At 36.2% G+C, this 25,587-nt stretch overlaps 1 protein-coding gene across 2 annotated transcripts in view; it reads right to left on the reverse strand.

Annotated features, from left to right (window-relative positions):
• EDIL3 (EGF like repeats and discoidin domains 3) overlaps positions 1-25,587 on the reverse strand; it is a 469,327-nt gene that overhangs the window by 157,053 nt on the left and 286,687 nt on the right. For both annotated transcript variants that reach the window (XM_037801476.1, XM_037801475.1), the window contains one exon: positions 17,582-17,763. In XM_037801476.1, coding sequence (XP_037657404.1) covers positions 17,582-17,763 — 182 coding nt within the window. The remainder of the gene's footprint in view (positions 1-17,581; positions 17,764-25,587) is intronic.

Here is a 25,587-nt window from a genome sequence, read left to right on the forward strand (position 1 = left end):
AGTTTGGTGCTTCCTCAGAATGTTAAGTATGGAATTAGCATATGATCCTGCCATCCCACTTCTAGGTATAGACCCAAAATAATTGAAATCAGAGACTTGAACAGATATTTGTACACCAAAGTTCACAGCAGCACTTTTTACAATTGCCAAAAGATGGAAGCAACCCAAGTGTTCTTGAACAGATGTAGGGGTAAACATACTATGGAATATTATTCATCTGTGAAAAGCAATGAAGTTCTGATGCATGAGTGAAATAAGCCAGATACAAAGGGACAAATATTGTATGATCGCACTCATAAGAAATAATTAGAATAAGCAAATTCATAGAGTCAGAAACTAGAATATGGGTTACCATGGACCCTGGGAATGGGGTAGGAGTTGATGCTTAATTGGTACAGAGTTTCTTTTTAGAATAATGGAAAAGCAGAAATGTATGGTTAAAAGGGGGAAATTTTAGGTTGTATATCTGTTAATAGAAAAAAATTTGAAAAAAAAGAAAAGCCATGGAACTCTATGTCACGAACGATGAACTGTAATGTAAACTATGGACCATACTTAGTAGTATAATTATAATATTGTTTCATCAATTGTAATAGAGGTATCACACTAACCCAAAGCATTAATAATAGGGAAAACTGTGCATGAGGGAGGGTACACAGTAACTCTGTACCTCATGCATGATTTTTTGGTTAATCTACAAATTCTCTAATTAAAAAAAACAATTTAAAACTAATGTCAATTTTTTGAAGACAAAATACTATTATTATGTTAGTAGGACATTCATAATTAAGTGAACTAAATAACATTTGACTTTCTTGTTTTCAGATTGAACTGAAGATTTTCTCCATTCTGATGTCTCTGTTTTAAAACTTCAGTGGTTTCCCCGTCTACCAAATTAAAACATAAACATTATGTACTTTGGCAGTCACAAATGCCTACAGGGTCATCACAACTTATTTCCCCAGAGACATCTTCTACTATTATCACATGTGTGTTTATGCCTGCATATTGTCTTCACTAAATGAATTTAATTTGTTCAGTATTTCGTGCATGTCCACAGTCTACAACACTATGACAGACACAGTAGGAAATATAAAGATAGTAAATTATTTGTGCTTGTTACATGTACTCTAAAGAGGAAGAAAGACACAAACAACTAACTGCAATACAAGGCAGAATGTTATAAATGGCAAATAAAGGGACAAACAACTTACCTTGGACATACAGAGAAAATAGCAATTTATTCTGCCCGGAGACAGGAAACCAAGGCTTGGGAAGGTTAGGCGGCCTGCCTGAGGTAGTGGTCCCAGGACTGAATGGTCCATCCAGACTAATACGTCAGCAAGAGCACAGGCCCAGGAGGGAGAGCACCTGCTGGGCTCAGGCATTGTGAGGGGGCTGGTCAGGCTTGACAAAAGGGTAATTTCTTCTCTTGCTACATTCATGCACCTGGAAGGATCCTCTCACCTACTGCAGCAAATTGAAAACCTATCTGCCATTCAAGCCTCATTTTAAGTGGCTTCTCTGTGCTTGTATTTCACATTGAAATATTGTTATTATGGCACTAGCACATTCCACCTTGCATCTAGTAACTAAATATGTTATTTTTCAGACTATTATCAGTTAACAATTTGGTTTGGTTGTGAGTGACAGGAGCCCGCCAAACTAATAATATCTTAAATAAAGAGAAATTGACTTCTCCTCATTGTGTGTGACTAGGAAAAGAGGCTGATATGTCAGGACCTCAAGCAACTTCTATCTCTTTGCCCTTTCTTTGTAACTACAATCTCCTGGCCCAAGATGGTGGCATCCTCTGAGATCCTGGCAGCAGGATGGAGGCAGGGATGAAGAAGGGACAAAAGGCATATGGGTGCTGTCCCTTAAGGAAGGTTCCCGCAAACTGCCATATCACATTTGTACTTACATGCCATTGGCCATTTATAAGTCACATGGCCACTCATACTGGAATAGAAGTTAGGAGATATAGTTTTTTATTCTGGAGAGAAACATGCTTAGTTGGGGGAGAGTTTAACGTCTCAGATACAATCTCAATAAACATTTGCTGAATGAGTGAGAATGTACATTTATTAATCACTTGCTGTATGGTCAATTATGTAACTAAATATCCATAATATAATCCTCACAACAACTCAAAGAGGCCACTCTATTTGTCCCCAATTTATAAATAAAGAAGCTGTATCTTACAGCGGTGAAGTAACTTTGTCCAAAATGACATAGTCATTGGCTGATTCTAGAACCACATATCTTGATTACTGTATTGCTTCACCATAGAATATTCTACATATGTAAACATGTATCATAAATTTAAACTAGATTTAAACACTCAGAGAACATGTTATGTGCCTTATCTTCACACTAGTTAGGAATTTGTTTAACAAATCCTTATTGAGCAAAGAAAATACGTCCTAGGCCTTGGGGATATCAAAAGAATTATGATAGCATCATAATTCATACTTATTTATTAAAGGTTTAGTCATTACACTTGGTGAGAATACAAGAATGAGTAAATAGGCAGTGCCCCTAACCACATGGAGCTTACCGAATAAAATAACCTCCCATATAGTCTTTAATTACAAGCTTTGATAAGTGCTATATAAGGAAAGAACAAGGAGCAATAAAAACATATATGAGGAGAACTTCATCTAGTCTGGCGTGAGGGGTGGTGTTAGAAGGCTTCTGTGAAGAAAGGGCATCTAGACCGGAGATGACACTTGGGAAACGCTTACTGAATATAATGAATAAATGAATGAATGAAGTTAAATGGAATTGATGGTCACTTTGGAAGATATTTTATTTTAAGTGTAGGAAAGCAGAACAGCTCTTCAAGAGATCCCATGTGGTTAGTATTCAGAGTAAATTCTCCACAGCTCCCCATAGCATGTCTAAGGGTTCAACAAATGTTCACTGAATTAAATCATTTTTTTTCCTCAAACTTCTATACAGTGAAGCAGAAGTACTCCACATAAGAGAATGTGAAGTGTTTTATCTACTCAAATAAGCTCCACATGGGCGTAGAAAACTGTCTACTGCCTCAACAGCCCTCTGCAAAGAGAAGCTTCTCCAAAAACGCTTTAGCTAATCCACTGCAGATGTGAAACTAAGAAAAACATTCTAAAAATACATTAGCTAATGTACTCTTTTAAATTTATGTACATTTTTCCAAATCTGGGTTAATGCTCCTAAGAAAAGAAAAGCTAAAATCCATTGGCAATTATATTAAAATGTCTTATTTGTTGTTTTGTTCAGTGAGATAATCACATTTCGTTTTAAGAGCTTCTTGAAAGCTGTTGTTATGTAAAAATACTGACTTAGGATGAAAGTAGAATAGAAAAAAATTATATCTACTGCCGAAACTCAGTACTTTGTCTTTTACCAGCCCCGATGATAGTAATAAAACAAGAGACATGAGTTTAACGTAATTCTTTAAATTAGAGTAATGAAAAAAATAGCTTTTATATTACGAATTTAAGAGAAAAAATGCCTCAAAACTATTGAAGCATTAAATATATATCAGAAGCAAGAAATCTGAGAACCCATTTGTGGAAAAAAGGAGACCTTAATTACTTTTTTTCAAGAACCCAAATCACAACAAAATAAACCAAAATTAGGCTGAAACAGTGACTATTTTAATTAAATATATTAATTCTGAGGAAAGCAGCAGCAGCAACAATAACAGCATTAAAAACAAACATGTGGAGAAAATATAACCAATGTATTATATAAAAATGAAATATTCTGAAAGGGTCCTAAGGTAGAATGGACACATTCTTCAGAAACTTAAAAATTCAGTTCATCGCTTCCTGATGGTTCTACACAATGATGCTCCTGGGGAAGTGATTGTCTTATAAACTGCTTTGATGAAAATGGAAATAGGAAGAAATGAAACATTCACCACTATGGGAAGATACTGTTCTCATTGCTCCCTCAGTTGTACCTTCACCTCTAAGTAGATTTCACCATATCTTTAAATCCATGCCTACTTTCTTTACAGAGCAGCAAACCTGCTTTACCCATTTTATGTTGGCCATTGTTACCCAGATTTCTTCCAAGTAAATCAAAATTATGACTCAAACTAAATTCATTATTTTCTAAACATGCCAACTCCTTTTCCTGATTTCCATATTTCTGTTATGGTCCCACCATCATGCACAAGCTCAAAACCATGAAACTGTGTTTAGTTTTTCTTCTTTTGCCTCCTTTCTCTCCCCCCATACACAATTCAATTAGTGGTGAATGCTGTCCCCTCAAGACCTCCTAACATTCTGTCTTTTAATTTTATTGCAACACTGCAAGTCTGATTCAGGCCCACTTTATATCTTTCTTTGAGCAGTTAGCGGTGAAGTCTCCTAACCAGTGTCCCTGCTCCTAGACTGTCCTCAGCCTAATGCACAATTGAACATTTATTCAATGAAAATGTACCAAATGCCTCCTAAGTGCGAGACATTGTGCTGGGTATTCGTAACACATGCCACTGACATGTCATCTTCCTAAACTGTAGCTCTCACAGTGTCAAACCCTCTTGACAACTCTTTAATAACTATCAGGCGCTCCCTTAGCCTAACACTGATATATTTGCACACCTGGTGTCTCTTTATCTTTCCAGATGTTTTTTTCTCCTAGTCCCTCTTTATATACCCAACTCTTCGGTATATATGGCCAGTCACTGATGTGCATTGAACTTTCTCCATCTCCTTTGTGACTTTGTTCATTCTATTCCCTATGTCTGGAATAACTTCCTTAATAGTATTCTCAAAGATAATGGGTGAATGCCAAAATGCTAAACTCACCTTTAACCATTAAGATGTAAAAGTCTTTTTGATATTTTCATATCTTTTGCTTGCACAGAAAATAAGAATTTCTTCTTTAAAGATTCCTAAGACCTGGCTTAGGACTTAACAACTATTCAAAGCCTAGTCTTATAGGGATGTAGATATTTTTTACAACCCTTTTACTCTTTAATTATCACTTAATTTTGGAAAGCCTCATGTTGCAGGGAAAAATCCTTTGGAAACAATTAAGCATTAACATTTCCAGTTCATGGAGGAATGTGGATTCCACTTAAGGAAGACACTAATTCAGGCAAGTTAATAATAAAACATCACCAAGGCAGCTTTAGTAGTTAGGTCTTGGATTTGCAATATCATGTTGCCATCCATTACTTTAAAATGTTTCACAGTGATGTCTCATTTTGAAGCACATTTAATGCTCTCCATCAACATCTTAATTTATTTTATTAAATTGCTTCTAATAATAAAAAGAGGAAGCCACCAAGGTGGAATATATTTCTCTCACTACACTGTGAGCTCCATTAGGGTAGTGATTACTACTTTTTTCTCAGGATCACCAATATCAAAATCCACCTGGGGTGCCTGGATCCTAACCCCAACCTACTAATTCAGAAACTCTAAGGTCTGGGGCCTGAGTCTCCACATGTTTAAAAAAGCTCTCCAGGTATTTTCATGTAGTTGAAGCTTGAGAATCACTGCCCCAGGTTATAGGTGAACTGCCTGCTTAAGAATAATTAGAAGTTTTATAGGGCAGTATAGTCACTTTATAAAGCCTTAAGAAAATTCAAGACTCTTCAATACCCAACACTAGCACACAAAATAAAATAAAACAGTTAAAGTAACTACCAAGAGCCGTAAAGGAAAGAAGAGGGAAGTGGTTAAGAATGATTAAGTGCTGGTATCTCACACCAGTTCTCTGGGTTTGAATCCCACCCATGTTACTAGTTAAGTGACTGTGGACAATTCACTTAGCTCTCTATGCCCAGATTATCCCACCTAAATAATGAGGTACCAATTACATAGAAGCACCTAGTCAAAGCACGTAACACCATTGAAACAGCACATAGTATGAACAGTTAGATCATCTTAAAGCTAATACATAGTACTGTGGATAAGGAGACTCATTTCTAACCTAAGTGAATATAGTCACTTATTTCTACATTTAAGTCTAACTACAGTCAGTTTTAGACAAAAACGAATTCCCCCAAATGGAAATAGTTCCAAAATTAATGGCTGCCTCGAGAAAATAAAGCTTTTAGAATCAAGCCAGGTGGCTTGGTACTTGGTCATTTTTCAACACAAGGAGGTTTTCAGTGAGGCGTCGGAGTAGAACAAATTTGTTCAGTGACTACTGTAGAAATAAGGGTTTCCTTTAGCCCAATCCAAATAGTAATCCCACTAGTTCCCAGAAGATAAACATAAAGAGACAATCAAACCTTTAGCTCAGAATCTCTCTTTTCTCTCTCTTTCTCTGCATTTCTTACCTCTAGGGACCCGGGACAGACTGCCAATAAACACTCTCTGTTTTTCAGAAGACACTGCTGCAGGCCTATTGTGACTATACCTGTTGAATTGGAGGCAGCAGCTGACCTTGATGCATCATCAGCATTTCCCATCGGCAAGTCTCGTAAGCAGGTTTGATACTTTTGGTTGAAACTGGATTCAGATTTGCAGGGGAGTACCGAAGAGGACATTTAGCAATAGAGGAGACAAATTAGAATTTGGAACTCTGACAGATGAGAGGAATTCAGAATGCTGCTTCCTTTAGTCCTAAGTGCTAGAAATGAGGATATTTAGCCCAGAGGCGGCCTACAAGGTCATGCGAAGAGATATGGAGAGGGAAGCAGATTTTCCATGAATGTGATCAAGATAGATTGATAAACCAGAGATTCTAAACTTTGAATGCTTTATTTTTGCCCATGACTATAACAAGTTGTTATTTTCAATTGATTCAAATTATCTCCATGTGGCAACCCATGGCCTGAGCAAAACAGGCCTGCAGATCTTTGGTGCACAGCAGTCTGCATGACCTAGGCAGCTAATGTTTAACCTATTATCTTTGAAAGCCAGTAAAGAGAAAGAAGAGTAAATTGACCCTAAAATGTAACTTTATGGGAAGCAGGCAGGAAGTGAGAGGCTCTTAGTCTCACAAAAAGAGCAAAATATAATTGTTCAAGTGTTATTCTAGTCCTTCCTGCACCACCCCCCAGGTCAGAGTGACCTATTCTTGCATCTGTGCTCCCCGCACCCTTAGGAAAGCCTTTGTCTTAAACCCTTATAAAAGACTTTCTGTCCTCTTTGCATCACTCGGTCAAATTCCCTGTGAATGCGATGTCTGCCTGGCCTGAGAGAGCCGTCATGATCTCTCCATGACTTCTCACCCTGTAAGTAAAACCCGAATAAAAGTTCATGTATCAGAAAATGCTCGTTGTCTTCTTTGGCCTTTGGACTGGCATGGCCCTCACAGGCTGCAACAATTGGCAGAGCCAGCCTGGAGAATCAAATAGCCACCAGCCAGAGACTGAGGAAGTTCTGGGCACTGATGACTGAACTTGGGGAGGGGAAAGGAGAAGGCCCCAGGCGGGATACCGGGGAGGCCTGTGACATCTATGTGGGAAAGGCTGCCCACCCTCCCAGTGGAATGGATGTCTATGTGGGGAGGGGTGGCTACCCTCCTAGATGAGTGGAATCTGCTGAGGGGGTATGGAAATGTTTATAACTCTCTGGCTGGACAAATAGCCATCCTGTGTCAGGCCACAGGACCACTGGAGATTCAGAAAGAAAAAAAGGGCCATCAGATTGTGGCTGCGGTGGGCTGGCCATTGCTAGAGGCTGTATGCGCTGCTACTGAGGAAGCTTTAGCAGCAAAGGTGGCTATAAGCCATCTGGGAGGTAAATTAAAGCTAGAAAAGGATATGAGGCTAGCACAAGCGGAATTGAAAGAGGCTCTGGATAAATGTTTAGAAATATTGGCATACCAACACACTAGATTAAGAGGGCATAAGCTGCCCAAAGGGCAAGTTAGGCGTATCCTGGCTTCCCCTGACTCGGACTGTAAAGTGTGAGACCCTGTTGATTCCTCATCACAAGATGATGAGCCCCTGTCTGACTGGGAAATTGATACTTAGGAAAGTAGGCATACGCGACCTCTGGTCCAACAAAGGGTTAAAGCAGAGGAAGTTCAGCACCCTGATCCCCATGGAGGGAGGGAGGAAGGTGAGGCAATAGCAGCAGCTTCTAATCAGAAGGTGCTCATTTCATCCTGGGAGTTTTCCCCAGCGGAATTAAGAGATATTAGTAACCAATATCATACTACTTAGAGAGCCATTAGCGAACTTAGAGAGCCATTAGCAAACTGGTTGCTCCTGTTTAACTTTGTGTTAAACCTTGCTAAAATGTTCTTTAGAATATTTTTAGAATTTTTCCAGTCAACCTGTCTTAGGCTTCACGTGGGGAAAACAACAGTGGACATTTGCTGTGCTTCCACAAGGATACCTTCAAATGTGGAAACCTCCAGAAGAGCCTGACTACTTTATCAAGTTCTTGGGTATTGTCTGGTTGGGTAAAACTAAGGTTATTTATTCCTTCAGCTGTTGTTGTTAAAATGCAAAGTTATTCCACATTGCTTACTTTTGAACAGTTGATGGCTTTTCTTGGTTTGTTAAGTTATTGTAAAGTGTTTATACTCTATGTAGTATGAATTTTAAAACCTTTGTATACCCTAATTAGAAAAGGAAAAGAGTGGGAATGAGATTTTCCATGGCAGGCTGTGTTTAAAAAAACTAAGTGAACTATCGCACAAGCACAGGCTTTAAGGGGGGTGGACCCCGATATACCCTGTGATTTGGATGTGGCCAGTACCAATATTGGCTCTGGGTGGGGTTTGTGTCAAAGACAACAAGCTAAATGTGCACCTGTTAGATTCTGGTCCCAACTATGGAAGAACACAGAACTCAGATATAGTCCTTTAAAAGAGCAGTTGTGCATAGTTTGTAATCCTCTGTTGCAAGTACTGAAGGTCTAACTCAGGTGCCCAGTGACTTTACAGAAGACCATAGCCATATAGATATGCAGATATGAGACACTATAAATGAGCCCTATTCGGGGAGTGCTCAGGTGAGCACACTGACAGAGTGGAAAGTCTACCTCCTATGATGTGGCATTTTTAACAATGGCTCTTTGAGTACAAAGATGCGTGAAATTTTAGGACTGGCCTCCTACATGAAAGAGCAGCATGTCCTGTTTCCTGTTGATCCTCCTGAGGTGGCTCCTCCCATGCCCACCATTGACGGACAAGGAAATACACCCGGCTCTGCATGGATTGGCACATGGGCAATCTGCTACCTGGACAGCCGTGACTGTCCAGCCCAGTACTGACACCATCTGGTGGAAAGACGTCTGACTGCCTGCCACAAATGTAAGGTAACCATTTTTCATGTCTCTGCCCATAACACCAATTCATTACCAGGTAACATAGAAGCAGATGCCCTAGTGAAATTCTACAGCCTAACACCAATGACGCATGAAGTGATGGAATGGCTGTGCCGGAAGACTGGGCACCGAGGACACCAGATTCCTGTCACCTGGTGGAGAGTAAACTATATTGGCCCCTTTCCTCTGTCTAAAGGGACAAAATATGCCTTCACTGCCGTGGATATGGCTAAACACTTAAAGGATGATAGAAATAGTGGACTTGAAGACTGTATCAGCATTAACGCCAAAGGGGCCGGCTGCCTTCAAGCCACAGTGGGGCAAGGATAATAATTCTCTCTTGCCTGTGCCACAAACACTAGAAATTGGGGAAAATAAGGTCAATTGGCTCTGGTTCTGGCCCATGCAGCCATGCTGATTGAGAATCCTGAGCCCATGGGTATTAGAATTACATAGGAAACTAACTGTGGTTCTGACACTGAAGGGCTCCCTGCAGGGGGAGAAAACATGGTATTTAAAACTCCCTCACCTGGAACCCTTCTATCTACTATGAAGACTCAATTTATATATACTGTTAAACCACTCAGCTGTCCAATTTAATGCTTACATGTGTTGTTAATTCTTGTTAAAAAAAAGTGTTACTATTTCAATAATGCAATGACTAACAAGTGTAATGTTATTGGTAATATGTTGTGAAATGCTTAAGAACAATTTCCAAAATTATTTTGATGACTTGAATGTAGAGGGTATGAGGGGTGTCTTTTTATTATTATTATTATTGAAGGCAAAGGAAGTTGTTTTTTCCTAAATGACTGGTTGTATCAGAATAAAAAAATAGGGGATATGGAACAAAACCTGAATGAATATAAAAAGTTGCAGAAAGTTGATGGAAAGGGAAATTTATTTCTGTGATCAAGGTTGAAAAAATGGTAAAAAATAGATATAGAATAAAGCAGAATGCCTGGTACTGTTATCCTTTAGCTATTTTGGCCCAGGCAGTACTTGTGCTAAATGGCAAAACTCATTAACCTGGCCATAGCACCACTTGCTATAGGTTTATTATCTCTGTGTATCAGTGTATTATTACTATGTTGTTTATTGTATTGTTGTTGTGAATTATGGATGTAAAGTCTGTCCTATGGTCAATGCAAACTTGTGTAGGAGTGGATTGTGGCAACCCATGGCCTGAGCAAAACAGGCCTGCAGATCTTTGGTGCACAGCAGTCTGCATGACCTAGGCAGTTAATATTTAACCTATTATCTTTGTAAGCCAGTAAAGAGAAAAAGAGTAAATTGACCTTAAAATGTAACTTTATGGGAAGCAGGCAGGAAGTGAGAGGCTCTTTGTCTCACAAAAAGAGCAAAATATAATTATTCAAATATAATTGTTCAAGTGTTATTCTAGTCTTTCCTGCACCATCCCCCAGGTCAGAGTGAACTATTCCTGCATTTATGCTCCCTCCACCCTTAGGAAGGCCTTTGTCTTAAACCCTTATAAAAGGCTTTCTGTCCTCTTTGCATCGTTCGGTCGACTTCCCTGTGAATGCGATGTCTGCCTGGCCTGAGAGAGCCGTCATGATCTCTCCATGACTTCTCACCCTGTAAGTAAGCCCTGAATAAAAGTTCATGTATCAGAAAATGCTTGTTGTCTTCTTTGGCCTCTGGACTGGCATGGCCCTCATGGGCTGCGACACTCCATTTCACTCCAGTGGTATTTCAAAACTAGAAAATTAACCTGGTAATATGCATGCAGCAATAGAGACTAAATAGACAAGGCACTTAGAATATTAACCATTGTAAATACAGAAGTCAAATTAGAAATGGTTTCTTCATGGCCAAAATGTATAGCAAGCATAGTGAAAATGTCTTTCCTACAAGGGTGGGTTCCTAAATTATCCACTAAAAGTTTAATAGATGTTAAAATTGTGCTAAAGTAATTCTCTGTAACTCTTTATATTTTATTAATAGCAGTAAGGTATAGTTTATATGTTTTTAATTTTTTGTAAGGGTATAAAATTACAAATTGCATAAACTAGAGAGAGATTAGTATTTCAAATGCTTTCACTAAAGTAAATCAATCTTTAAGAGAGGTGATATGTTTACTTTAAAAATGGCCTTGCCTAGTTTCCAAATCCCTTGTCAAGTAATTATTATAAAATATTATAACAATATGCAGGAAGGTAAATTAAACATTTAATTTTAACATTTCAGGAACAAAATATAAATTGGACATGGTAAGACACAAATTTTGGTCTTCCTGGGAAACACTGCAGATTTTAACAATGTCCTGTTAATAAGGCTTATAAAAGTGGCTTGCAGTAATTATGGAGTTAAGTATGGGTCATTGGAATTTACAGAAGTATGATTCGTCTATCTCTGAATGGGTGGCACATTCTTTCTCTAATGGTTGGATGTACTACTTATGGTACCAATGGGGTTGTGTGTAGAAGGCACAATTCAAATGCAAGTATATAACAGCTGAACACAGAGAATGTGAACTGAATTGTTTTAGGTGTTCTCAGTACCACTTAGTAAATAATAATTTTCATGTCCATGTTAAGGCAAATGCTATATCTTTGCCATCTATTTCATTCAACATTCCCCAGTCTTCTATGAGGTAAGCATTTGCATCTATCCCACAGTTATTTTGTTCTAGGCACTATGGAATAGACATAAATCAGTTGTAATTCCTGCTCTCAAGTTGCTTATGGTCTAGTAGAGAGAGAGAGAGAAAGGTAAATAATGACTGTAAAAGTATTTGAGCTGCTATGACTAGAATATATAATGGGCAGAGTTGGAAAGAAAGGATAGTCTAATCAATTTTATCCTTAGAGATAAGAAGCAGGGCTTCCAGGAACCACTTATAGAGAAGAGAATAATGGAGCTGAATCTAAAGAAGACTGACATATAAACAATAGATTAACTAGGCAGGGCATATGCCCAAGCACAGCAGCGGGGAAACAGCTTGATGCATTTGAGGAAAGGCAAGAAATTCAGGTCAGTGAGGCCTTAGGTGCCGAAAGAGGGGGAGGAAGCAGCTCAGGAGCAAAAAAAAAAAAAGAGACTCCAGACACAGCTTCTTCTAAATTACAGAATGCCTGCTATACAGTTATCCATATCCATAGCTCATAGAGTTTGGAGTCAAGGTGCAAAACACATGCTTTAAAGGTAATAACCAAGCAATATGTATTAGTATAAATGTGGTAAATGACCAAATAATTAAGAGATCAAATAAATTATTTTTCAGTACAGAAACATCGTCATTTTTACCTCAAGCTAAGTGTCTTTTTTTTTAATAAAGAAGTAACATTTGTTTTAATGCACTTCTAATAAACAACTTAAATGAAAATGGTTATTTGGGATTAGTGCTCATGATTAAAAACAGAAGATACTTAGAAGAAGCAAAATACTAATGTCCAGGAGTAATTAGCCTTAGAGAGGTGTTTATGGATCATGGTGTATTTGGGAATATGTTTTTTTGTTTATTTGTTTTTACAGGAAAAACAGGCTAAATTATTTTCTACCTGAATAAGGAAGTAGTAAAGATGGATTGGATTCTATGTGATTCAGGTTCTGTAGTTAGAAAATAACTAGAAAAAGGAAAAAAATACTTAAATTCTTGGCTTTTAAAAATTATTCTGGTATCACAAGAAGCATCAGGTTTCTGTTAGTACCAAAAAAGTTTCCACACACATAATTATATACACCCTTTTGAAATAAAATAAATGATTACTCTATTTTTTGTAGCATTCTCGGTTCCAGTGTTCATAAAGTTTTGGGTTTTTAATTTTTACTCCAGAAATGTGAATTTGTAACATTATTTGCCCTCACAGAAGTCTCTTTTGGCCCATGTACTCCACACTGTTAGTTTGTTTAAAGTGCAGAAGTCAGATTGTTTTGCTTTCGAATATTTTAAATTTTGTAACAGAAAAGAATCGAGTAGTCATTTAGGAACATAAACTTGGGAAAATACTTCACTATTTCATGAGTGATGAGCAATGCTTACTTATAAAGTGCTGCTAAAGCTAGCACCCACTTCTGTCTAGGACACAGAACGTAGTTCTGTTCCCTCCAGCTCAGAGACTTTCCCTGGGTCACCTGTTGCCCACTATCCTTCCTCTGTTTCTTTACTGTTCCCCTCTTCCTCCAACCACTGGAGTCATCACTATCTGCAGTTCCAACAACCAAGTCCTCAGATCATCAAGCAAAAGTGTTTTTCTCTTTCCCTCCCGGCCTCGCTCCCTGCCTCTCTCCCTTCCTTTCTACTCTCCCTCCTTCCTTTCTTTTGAAAGTTAACTCAGGCAGCACATATCTAAGCTTCTGATACTTGTTTTTGCAGTGAGGACAGAAGGTGATCCACGGTAGGTCTGTGGGGGCAATCCAGAATTTTTATTTTTACCAAGTGCCCTAGGTTATTCCTGTGCACATTAAAGTTTGAAAAATAACTATCTCTTCCTTGCTAACCCATCCCCCAACTCTGTGGTATACAGAAAGAAACATATTAAGATAGTATCCACATTTTATAAAAGGATAACTATTTAAAAGAGAGATCAAAACTGACTTTACCCAGTGATAAAACACTAGTGTTGAAACAATTACTAGTAAATTAATATTCAAAGAAAAATTATGGCCTTGCCTCAGTATTATTCTTTATCATACACATCAAATATATCAGCATGTAATAATATGAGCTATGTAAGATACAGTAAAATGAGGATTTCTCTATTCTGGTATTCTATAAATATTATGCAAATATAGTTTTAGTATAATAAAAGATCTAAATAAAAATAGACTACAGAGTAGATATTCAGTATGTATTTGTTGAATGGATAAATAAATTAATCCAATGTAATTGGCTGGAAACCCAATTATAGAAATTCTAGAAAGAATGCATATACAGAAAACAAAATCACCTCAAATTAAAACAAAAGCAGTAAAATTAAAATGTTACTCCATATAGCTATTAAGAAATAAAAATACACAGGAAATAGAAAATAATTATCTTTTAAAGTAAGTGACAATGGTTCATTCTGACTGAACTTAGTCAGTTAGCAAAGAAACCAGAATGCTTTAATAAGCTTTTATATTTTTGTATGAAGTAAACTGATACAGAAAACAAAATCACCTCAAATTAAAACAAAAGCAGTAAAATTAAAATGTTACTCCATATAGCTATTAAGAAATAAAAATACACAGGAAATAGAAAATAATTATCTTTTAAAGTAAGTGACAATGGTTCATTCTGACTGAACTTAGTCAGTTAGCAAAGAAACCAGAATGCTTTAATAAGCTTTTATATTTTTGTATGAAGTAAACTGATACAGAAAACAAAATCACCTCAAATTAAAACAAAAGCAGTAAAATTAAAATGTTACTCCATATAGCTATTAAGAAATAAAAATACACAGGAAATAGAAAATAATTATCTTTTAAAGTAAGTGACAATGGTTCATTCTGACTGAACTTAGTCAGTTAGCAAAGAAACCAGAATGCTTTAATAAGCTTTTATATTTTTGTATGAAGTAAACTGAGACATATTCCCAACATGTCCAAAGTTGCTATTTCTAACACATCAGTCACAAAGAGTAACTAATATTCTAGGTTGCTAATGAACTCAGCAGTGTTTAATGTGGCGGTTATTGAAAGGCTGGAAAAAAGCCTAGTTGAAGAAATAAAGGTCAGAAAAACTTGAAAAAAGAGAAAAAGGTCCCTGTTTAACTGAATTTACCATACTAACCCTTTAAATTCAGAACCAATTAACAGCATTGTGGTGATATGAATAACTGCATGCTGAACATGTAAAATTACAATGGATTTTAATTTTCATTTCATCAAGATAAGGAAGAAAATGAAATTGAATACTAATTAGTACATATGTGTCATACACCTGAAAAATTAGGGGAATGCTGTTCTCATTATAAGTGAGTTTAAGCAAAGTACTCAAACATTTCATTTGAAGGACTGAATATAAATAAAAGAATTAAATGAAAATGGAAATTAATAAGGAATGCTCAAACACAGAAAGTTTGGGACATGATTAGACTCCCAAGAACTTCTTAGATAGGAGTTTATTTTCTTAAAGAAATACAGGTTTTCTTTAAAAAAAAAATAACTAAGGAAATAAGAATACAACAAAACATATACCTTGAAATACAATCACTAATAAGTTATTTATTGAATAACAGTGGTGAGATATGCTGTTTTCCTCCCATTATATATGAGATTTCTTCCTATATTTGAAACCCTTTTTTTATTTGCTTTTGCTGGTTTTCTCTGGAAGTTCATTATAATTGTCAGATGAAAATAAAATAATATTAATAACCATCCCACTGCCCTTGAAAATAAAAGTATTTAATTACTCTCCTTAAAGTGATAACATCATATTGAACTAAATTCCTCTAAGAGCTGTGCACTGACCTATTCCACTGAGGCAATTTCTACTTTTAATCACTGGGATGAAAGGCAACTTAAAGATGATACTTTGAAAGGCAAGATGATCATTTGTGTTAAGTAGGAAATACACAGGGACAAAGTTAAGAGAAAAATGAGGTTATGCAATATTCATAAAAGTTTGTTCCTTAGACTGAATGCTGCAAAGCATGGAAATGACTGAAGCTTCTAAATATAATTTGCCAAATAGAAACCCTGATGCAACAGGTGACATCATTTCTCCATTGTTCTGCAATTTCTGCTATGAATCTTAATTTCAAAAATTTTATCATGATAGCAATTCAAAAATGCATTTCAAAATAGTTGACTAGAGTGCCTTAAAAATATCTGAAATGATTTTTAGCAAACAGAATATAAGCATTTTTTGTTGTACAGTATCTATTTTAAAGCTTAATGGGATCTTCATTAATATGTGATCAATACTGTATTAATGTGCCATTTCCATTATCTAGAATTTTCCTTGCACACAAGCCTAGAATTTTGACAAGTCACATGTAATTTTTAAAGCAATTTCTGCAATGTATGCAAACATGAATTCATAAAACAAAAATATCAGGTAACTACATGGAGCTATATAGACAAAAAATGTGTATAGGAGATATAAGAATTCATAAGAAACCTGAGCAGAAGTTTGTGAAGTAGATTTTGGGTCTGGTTTCTAAAGCTTGGAATTCATGCTACTTGGATGTAAGTCAGTTTCCCTTTCTATTAAATGTCTGTAAAACATCTCCCATACTTTGGACCTAGTAATGCAGGCCATTAAGGACAGGAATTTCCATGATAAAAAATTACCTCTTAGCTGACAGAATAGCTCAGCCACCTAAACTAAGAGTCCATTCCCTTCAAAATTCTGTAATAACTCTGCACTGGTATGGAATAAGGCCAAACCTTGAGGTATGAATCATAAGGCAAATCATGAACTGGCCACAAAATCATATATTTTGAATACATTCCTCCAGCACCCTATATACAAGTTGTGATTTTCTACATGATGTTCCACAGATTTATCCCTAGCATGTTTGATTCTGTCTGTCATTTCCTCAGCACCTATTCCTTATTAAAATTCATGTTCAAAGAAAATGATCAAAACTGTCTTCCTCATGAGGTTTTCTCATGGTAATTATTTCTTCTCTGACCCTACACTGTACTGGGTTTTTCTTCTCTTTTCACCTTTTTAGAAAGTTATTAATGTGCCACCCTCACCACCCAAGAGAAGTATAATCTTTCACAGAAATCATGTTTTGATCATTTTTGTTCTTTCTAATATCTAGAGTTCAGTGTTTTGCTACAGCTAAGTGCTCAGAAAGTATTTAAGTGAATAAAAATAAGGTATTGGCATTACTATTATCCATGCCATCTTTGAGAAATCACTTAATGTCTTGGTGTACCTTGTTTTCTTCTGTTAAAACAAAATAGCTGGCTGACAAGAATAAATAAAAGACTACGAATTTAAACATCCTCATATCCTGAAAGAAGGTGCTGAAGACATTTGAGATACTGTTGTCGTAACCCATTGTATATTTTATATTTGCATTATGCAGAACAGAGAAGGAATTGATAGAATTTTTATTTTCTTGAAGTGTTAAAAGTTACTGCTAAATGTTAACACAATGCTAATGAACAGATGGCATATAAAAAACCTGCTTCTCTGATATGCATCTTAAAATACTGGTATTTATATCCCAAGAATTTTAACACTTTTATACCTTTAACGTACTTTTCCAATGGAATGTACACATTTCTCACAGTTTCAGATTTTAAAGCCAATTTTAGCTCAATTATATCACCCCTTCCTCTGTGACCATAAGTCATTCTGGGTTCTCACTTGTCACCTTCCTTAAATGACTATGGCCAGTCCTTGGCAATTCCCTTGCCCCATCACTGTCTGTTACCTGAATCCATGGCCATCTGTCATTTTCTGCAGCTGTCCAGGCATTTATGAGCCCCTTCTTATTAAGGCGTGCATAGTAGGGATACCACTTTTGGAGTCCGAAAAGAGCTCGGTGGGTAGATGAAGCTGTGATTTGCTGGTTTGATATGATTCCACCTTCAATTCCTAGTGGGCCCGAGCATTCTGGGAACAAATCAGGAAAAATGTGAATGTATTAGAAATAATCCATTTTTAAATTTTGACTTAGATCTGATGGTAGACATTATAAAAATGATTTTAATTTGTACCACCATGCTATTTAAACTCCACCTATTTTTATAGATCTAGTATTGATCACTACGCTAAGGAAAATATCTCTTGCTCCTCATGACACTCCTTCCTTTGAATGTCCCAGATAGCTTCCCTTCTGCATTATGATTTTATATTATGTACTGTTACCTTTTGGCCAACCAGAGTGTAGTGCTCTTAAAATGCCTAGCTTATATTTTATATTCCCAGAGATTCTTTTGGTGCCTCACAAATAGTAAGCCCTCAATAAGTTATCAGTGGATCCAATATTTCTTGAGTAGCACACATCTGAGTTTTGTGTCATGAACATTTTAAAATTATCAGCATTTCTCTCTACCTTAGGCATTTTTAACATAAATTGTTATAATCCCCATCAGTTATACTTCCACAAATAGGGCAACGGGTAAATCTGTTAGCATTTAAAATATTATTATAACTTGCGATATCTTATAAATTATAGAAAATTAATACAGATACATTATTTTTATAAAGACAGCAAATAGACTCTCCGACAACGTTATACATAACAGTATGTATACCACTCAGTAAACCAAGATATCAATATATTTATCCTTCTAGTAATTTTAGTTAAAAATTCACAACTCTACATACAGATTTTGAAATTACATTTTTACATTCTTCTTTTATTTTTCTTTATATTTGTGACATTGAAACAATAAAAATTTTTAATAAAAATTTAAAATCTAAGATTAAAGCACTCCATTCTCAAATAACATGTTCTCAGATACTAAATGTGTTCAGTATTTTAAATTAGAAATGGAGATCAACCCAACTAAATTTATATATATGTAAATACTACATATACACATATATAATTGCTAAATATATAAAAACTATATATATAAACTTTCTAATTATTTTGTAAAATTTCACCAGAAATTACATTTTATTTCAAATTCACTTTTGAAAATTCAGAGTAAATGGGATTATGATATGAAAAGTAATACCTGATTTTCTGAATTTAATTATTTCATATACTATATTCAACTTTTTACCAATTTTGATTTATATGGTGAATATGATCACTCTATTATAAAATATATTACAATAATTTATCAGAATTCCTGAAAATATAAGAGCTCACCAAGTCAACTTGATTGGCAATTGACTGAACTGTAGAATGCATTATCATATAAACCCAAGCACATTTGGGATTTTAAGTCTTATTGAAATCCAATGTTTGTTAGTAATTAATTGTTATGCTCAAATAGTTTGAAAATATGAAAGGAAGAATTCCACAGTTAGGTTACTATATTTTTTAAAAGTTAGGAAAATATTTCTGATTGGCAACTATTTTTTTTATTAGGTCATAAACATGTTTCTTTTCCTATTTCATGCTCAGAAAATAAGTTGTCCTAAGCACACTACTACTATTTTCTTAATAGCTTTAAAACCTTTAAACATTTTTAAAGGATGGCAATATATTGGTAAGTAATGATCTTAACCAGACTTTATTTGGAAAGATGACAAATTCAGTAAAAATTACACCTTTGAGACTGATGATTAATGAGTTAAATATAGACGAGAATTTTTAAAACATGTAGTTAGAGCTGTTTAACACTTTATGAAAGTTTATTATATCCCTTCGTAGTCACTGAATTAAAAAGCCATTAATTTTTAGAACTGTAGCATTAGAAGCTGTAGATAATACATCACATTATAAAAAACCTAACATTGAAAAACTCGGATGTTGGTTCTTTGGATTCGTGTTTTGCTTTCCATTTTTAAACTTTGAGATCTTCACAGGTTTCATGAAAGTGCTAAGAAACTTTTGTGATTACACTCTGTACGATTTTAAAGAACTGCAGGAGTCTTTTAAAGGATATTACCATGAAAGTAGTCTCAAGGATCATTGTCCTAGATTTGTGTAATGTTTGGATGGAAAAAATGGAACAGGCAGGAGTAAGTAAGTAGACTGGCAGAGCAGAGTGCCAGACTTGATTAATTAAACTGCACAACAGCCTTAGAAAGAACTCTGTGCAATTTAGTTGTGTGTTTCCAAGACCTCATGCAGAACTGGAAATCCTCACAGATTTTGTAACTGTTTTAAGAGAGAGGTTAGGTCTCATACCACAATATTCAATAAGTCTATTTCACCAGTGCCCTTTACCTCCCAATCTCTCCTTATTATTTAACATATCAGTAAACACATTGGCTGTGAACTGTAGCATGCATTATCATATAAACCCAAGACCAATGAATTGATATTTAAAACATATTTGTGTAGCTCACTCTGCCGTAAGGCTAATCCACTAGGCTCCCAATTTTTATCATGTCCTCATTTGTCATGCACATTCATTCATTCATTCAGGAAAAAAATCATAATTCAAAAAAAAGTATATTGATGTGCTATATTTATACATAAATTTACAGCTTATAAAGTATTTTCAAAAGAGCTATCACATTGCTATAATGTCATGTCACAAGTATTTCCTACCCCAATCCTCAATTCCACATTTTTTTTTCCTTTATTAGTGAATTGTGGGTTTACAGAACAATCATGCATAAACTACAGGATTCCCATATACCTTGCATTGGTGTGATACATTTGTTGCAACTGATGAAAGCACATTTTAATAATTTTACTATTAACTATAGTCCATGGTTTACCTTAGGGTTCACTGTGCAGTAAACATACTTTTAAAAATTTGTATTTATAATATTCATTCACACACTACATGTGGTCAACTGGAGAAGCTCACTCAGCTTACTTTCCGACCAGATAGTGATCTTCTATTTTCCTCATTTTTAAAACTGAGGTTGTGATGACAACTAATTCACCAGTTGTGAGGGAATAAAATGTTAAAAATGCTTTATCTTTGTGACTATGAAATGTTTTTAAATTAATGAGCCTGGTTCTGTAAAATAACTTGCATGCTTCTCTCTAGAGAACCCCAATTGAGGTAATGATCCTGGTTTTTTAGCCCCATTGGAACAGGCACTGGATCTTTTCCACAGTTGCAACATCAGATGCTCATAGTGACTTATACACAGGAAGAGCTCAGTAAACATGTGCTGAGTGTTGTTTGTTTTTTACCCTAAACAGTAAACTAATAAGCGATGCTGAGCCCTATACCTTATTTCATACTAGAAAGTTGTCACAACAGGGGCTTTTCTTCAATAATCATTTGAACCACAATCAAATGGATGTCATCTTAACACAAGGTTCAAAATCCAATTTTCTTTTGCCTATGCTATCGTCTTCTCCAATGTCTTATTAAATTCAACAGTTACAAAAACTAATGAAGACTAAAGCAGTCCCAACCAAAGTACTGACTTCTTATTATGTGCCCGCCCATCCATCCTCCATTCTCTAATACATACTTATTGAAGGGCTACTATGTGTCAGACACTTTTCTAGGCAGTGACAATACAGGGGTGAACAAGGCAGAAAAAGTCTCTGTCTCAATGAGTTCATATTGTAGTGTGGAGACAAATGATAAACAAATACTTAAATAAACAAAATACAAATAAATTAGTAAGTTCTATGAAGAAAAGAAGGCTGAACAAAGTGAAGGTGTGTTAGGTGAGCAGAGAAGGCCTTTCTGAGGAGTGACATTAAATTAATCTCTGATTGAGAAGCAGGGGACAGCTACCATGTTATGTAGTCACTGGTTTCCTCAAAGAGCTTTCAGTCAGGTGGGGGAGATACATGCAGAAATATAAATGTTTAATATATTATGGCAAATGCTGTGACGTTTGATGCACAGGATTCAATGGGAAAAGCGAGGAGGGAATATTAGCCATGCCTGGGGTCAGGGAAGGTTTTCCTAGAAAAGAGTAGGTACTAGTATAGTAAAGAAGAAAGGAAAGGCATTCTGGAAGGCACAGAGGCAGGAGACAGTATGATCAGGTGTGATTAAGGAAGTAGAGGCAGTTCAGTACTGCTAGAATAAGACAGATTGATTGGGGGATGGCCAAGGGATGGGGTGGAGAGCTAATGAGACCCTAGATTATTCTGCTGAAGAGCTCGTTACATACTTGATTCTATAAGTTACGGTGAGTTTCTGAAGGATTCCAACATGGCCACATTTCATTTAGTATAGATCATTCCTGCTGTTACACAGAGGGGAGACTTAGAATGAAACAAGACTATGGACAAAAAGCAAGCTACTACAATTGTTCTGGTGAAAATGATGCCGGTCTGAAGGAGGGATGGAGAAGAGGAATATGTAAAAGATTTAGTATATTTAGCAGAGCTAGTGAGGATCAGATGCCGGGTGGAGGGGGGAAATGTAATATCTGAGTTTCAAAGGTAACTGATAACATAAATAGCCTTGAATTGGCACTTTACTAATGATTAAAATGGACTGCTAGGGAAGCAAATTGCTTCTTGATCACCTATTTGCCACAAAGGTACTTTTTTTTAAATTGGTAGTTGTTTTTGAAAGTGTCCATTGTTATTCCTACAGCAAGCATAGTGGCAGTTAGATTAGTGCTGAATATGGCAGTAGAACACCATAGCAAAATACGGTACTTTACATTTCCTGGCTGCTAGATGCATGTTTATGCATCTCTGGTATTGGGCTTGCTTCTGCCAGGTTTAACAATAATCCTAAATTTAATGAGTCCAATCAACAGGACTACCAGAGGCTTTTAGACATCACTTACATGATCAGTTAAAACAAGCACATTGAGTTGTGTGAGTGGACTGGAAATGCCTTCCGACTTGAGGCCCTGCTATCCGGGCTAGCACTGAGCAAGTGAACAATGTCACCTGGCAGGTAGAGCAAGAGCAGCTGGGCCAGCTGGGGAAAGCCTCAAGTGCCCTCCACAGATGCGATTCTGCGTTTGCCAAGTCAAATGTGAACAAAATAGCTTCCAAGGAAAGTCCTCACTTTGCAAACTCATTCTCTGGAGTGGGGCAAAGAATGGCATATGCATTTTATTCATCTTGCAGCTGACAAGTAAGCAGCACCTCAAGATGTCTCACATCTTGTTCCTGAGTGTGCTGATTAAGTCTTTCAAATAAGTGAGATGCACGGCTGCATCTGAAACAAGAATGTACTGCTTTCGTTTGCTCTATCTCAATACCCAGACATCTTTAGAATGAAAGGATTTCAAATTAAAGCCATGTAAGAAACAAATCTCCCTTAAACATCTTCAGTCCTCCCTTTTCCCAAGCATCTCATCTTCTTACAGGAGTGTGAGTCCTCTGCTGTGCTTAGCATAGCATGATAATTGTGCTGAACAGAAGCACTGCCGAATGGATTACTGATGACCTCCAATACTGCAGAAATTAATGCTGATTCAAGCATAGGCTTCCCTCTGTGCCACTTGCACCACAGCCTTTCCTTTATTCCTAGCGTTTGTTTTAAGAGTTGTCTTGAGACCAGACTCTAAATTGGTGAGAGAGGATAAGGACACTATTCCTCACACTGTACCCTGGGGGTTAAAGGGGGCCCTGAAGACATTTTGCTAGTGAGTCATGTCACCTAAGCTCTGACACATTTGCTCTGATTTCTCTCAAGGCTATCATTTTTTTTTCTGGTTTAAGGAAGTTGTTTCAGAGGAAAGAGAGGAAAGGATGGAATGGGGATGGAAGTTTAAGAAAAGTCTGATCTCACAGACAGGGCCTGAAGGCACTGGTTTGGCAGGAGGTTACAGGGGGTGAAGGCAGGGGGCTCCCAAGGCATTGTGCGAACATGTGAAGCCATTCATGCATGATGCAGCTTTTCCCTGAGGGACTCGTCCACAGATTCCTGAGCAGCACCCTCTGGGTGTCAGCCTCTGGTCACAGCACTGGGAATAATCACCTGCAAATGGCTTAGAGTGAAAGTCCTATTCGGCAAATTTTTTTTTTTCCCTACACCTAGAGACTGATTCTTTATAGCAGGGCACAAATTGCACGCAAAGGTACAATTTCCTTGTTAGGGAAACTGGTAACTGCATAATCATTTTCAAAAATTAGTTAAAATTATTGGGTTGTACATATAATGTTTGTGCATCTTAGAGGAAAGGCTATTTTTTTTGCATCAGATGTGCTGCTTAGATAAATGCTGTCTCTGCATAATCCTGAAGACTCTGATTGTCTGATGTGTGGCCCTTAAAACATTTTCCCCATTTTATTAGGAACTATATTCTATTATATTTCCATACCAGAAAGCTCACATGGTGTCCCAGATAAATGAGGAAAAAGCAACTATTTCTGTATATTTTTTCTCCTAGCTAAAAAGTTTCTTGAAGTTAGAAACTATGTCTTTTGATTTATTTAATTTCCCAAAACACTTAGCACAGTGCCTTACAAACTGGCACTTCTCAACATTGTGAGTTAAAGTAATTTAAACTAATCATAGCTTGTTTGAATTACTTTTCTTACTTTTTTGGAATTAAATTAATCTTCTGAGTGTAGATATGATCACTCTAAGAGCTCATCATACTTGGTGGGTATTAAAATCAGAAATAGTTTCTTGGTAAGCAGGAATGCTTGAAATTATGCAAGATTCAATTCTTGGGAATAGGAAGAATATCATGTTTCAAATGAAAACCATTCACATTCATAAAATTGCAAACACAATTATCAGCCATCTAGCTATTTTCTTGTAAAATGTGATTATGCTTTTTTTCATATTGTATGTTAACTCAAGTCAATTATGATATATCATCAGTTTAAATTGATTGTTTTGAATGCAGAAAAATTTAACTATGAATAAGCTACATTATTATAGGAAATTGTCCATTAATAATTCCCAAAACTGATCTGTGATGCAGAATGACATTGGTATTTAAATAAAATAGGCCTATGTACTCTAATATTCAAAGGTCAACAGACAGTGAAATAATTCACAAAAGTTAACAAAATCTAGTAAGAGTATCATCCTATCACAGTAAATAGCTTTGCTGTAGAACAACAGAAGAGTGCATTTTAACTTGCTTAAGATGCATTCTCTCAAAAGAGAAAAGCATATGGGCTTTTCAATTGCTGAATGCACTTTTGCAGCCAAGGAAGATTTTAGTAACTTGTACTCAGGTTTTCAGTTAAACTGCACAATTCATCTTCTACCAACTATGGAGATAACAACATGGTTTGACAAAATATTTGTCTGCATAGCCAAAAACCTGCAATTGAAAAACCTGCAGATGCATACCTATTCTTGCCTTCTGACAAAACTTACACCTACTCAGGAAAAAGCCAAAATGAGGTATGATAGCAATGGTAAGATGCTAACAGTGGGATTCAACTGCTTCAAGAAACATGTGTCATTAACAAGTGTAAATATTCTAACTCTGCTGTGCAGAAGACACATTTCCATGCACTTAAGTTATTGATATATTTTAAGATTTCTGGTAAACAGATATCAGGATAAGTACCACAAGGCATTGCCACTGATTTCGTTATAAAGCAATATTATTGTCATGTCAGATGCAGACAATTATCAGCTATCTAGCCATTTTTTTCCTGAACAACATGGTTATTCTTTTCTTCGCTAGTGAAATATGAAGTCTTGGGGTTCTGGAGGTCAAAGGAGATTCAAGAGATTAAATAGGAAGTTGATTCAAAAGATAAGGTATAGCATAATCAGTCCTCTGCAATGGTAGCATACTTTGGAAAATCAATGGAACAAAGAACAGAGAGCAGAATGGAGCCTGGAGGTCTTAGTAGATGATTCATTCATTTGAATTCTAGAGAAATCTATATTATGCATTCATTCTTAAAAATATAAGGAAATGTTTGTCAACTAGATGATAGAGGTAACA

Source organism: Choloepus didactylus, chromosome 13 (assembly GCF_015220235.1).
Source record: "Choloepus didactylus isolate mChoDid1 chromosome 13, mChoDid1.pri, whole genome shotgun sequence".
Lineage (NCBI taxonomy): Eukaryota > Metazoa > Chordata > Mammalia > Pilosa > Megalonychidae > Choloepus > Choloepus didactylus.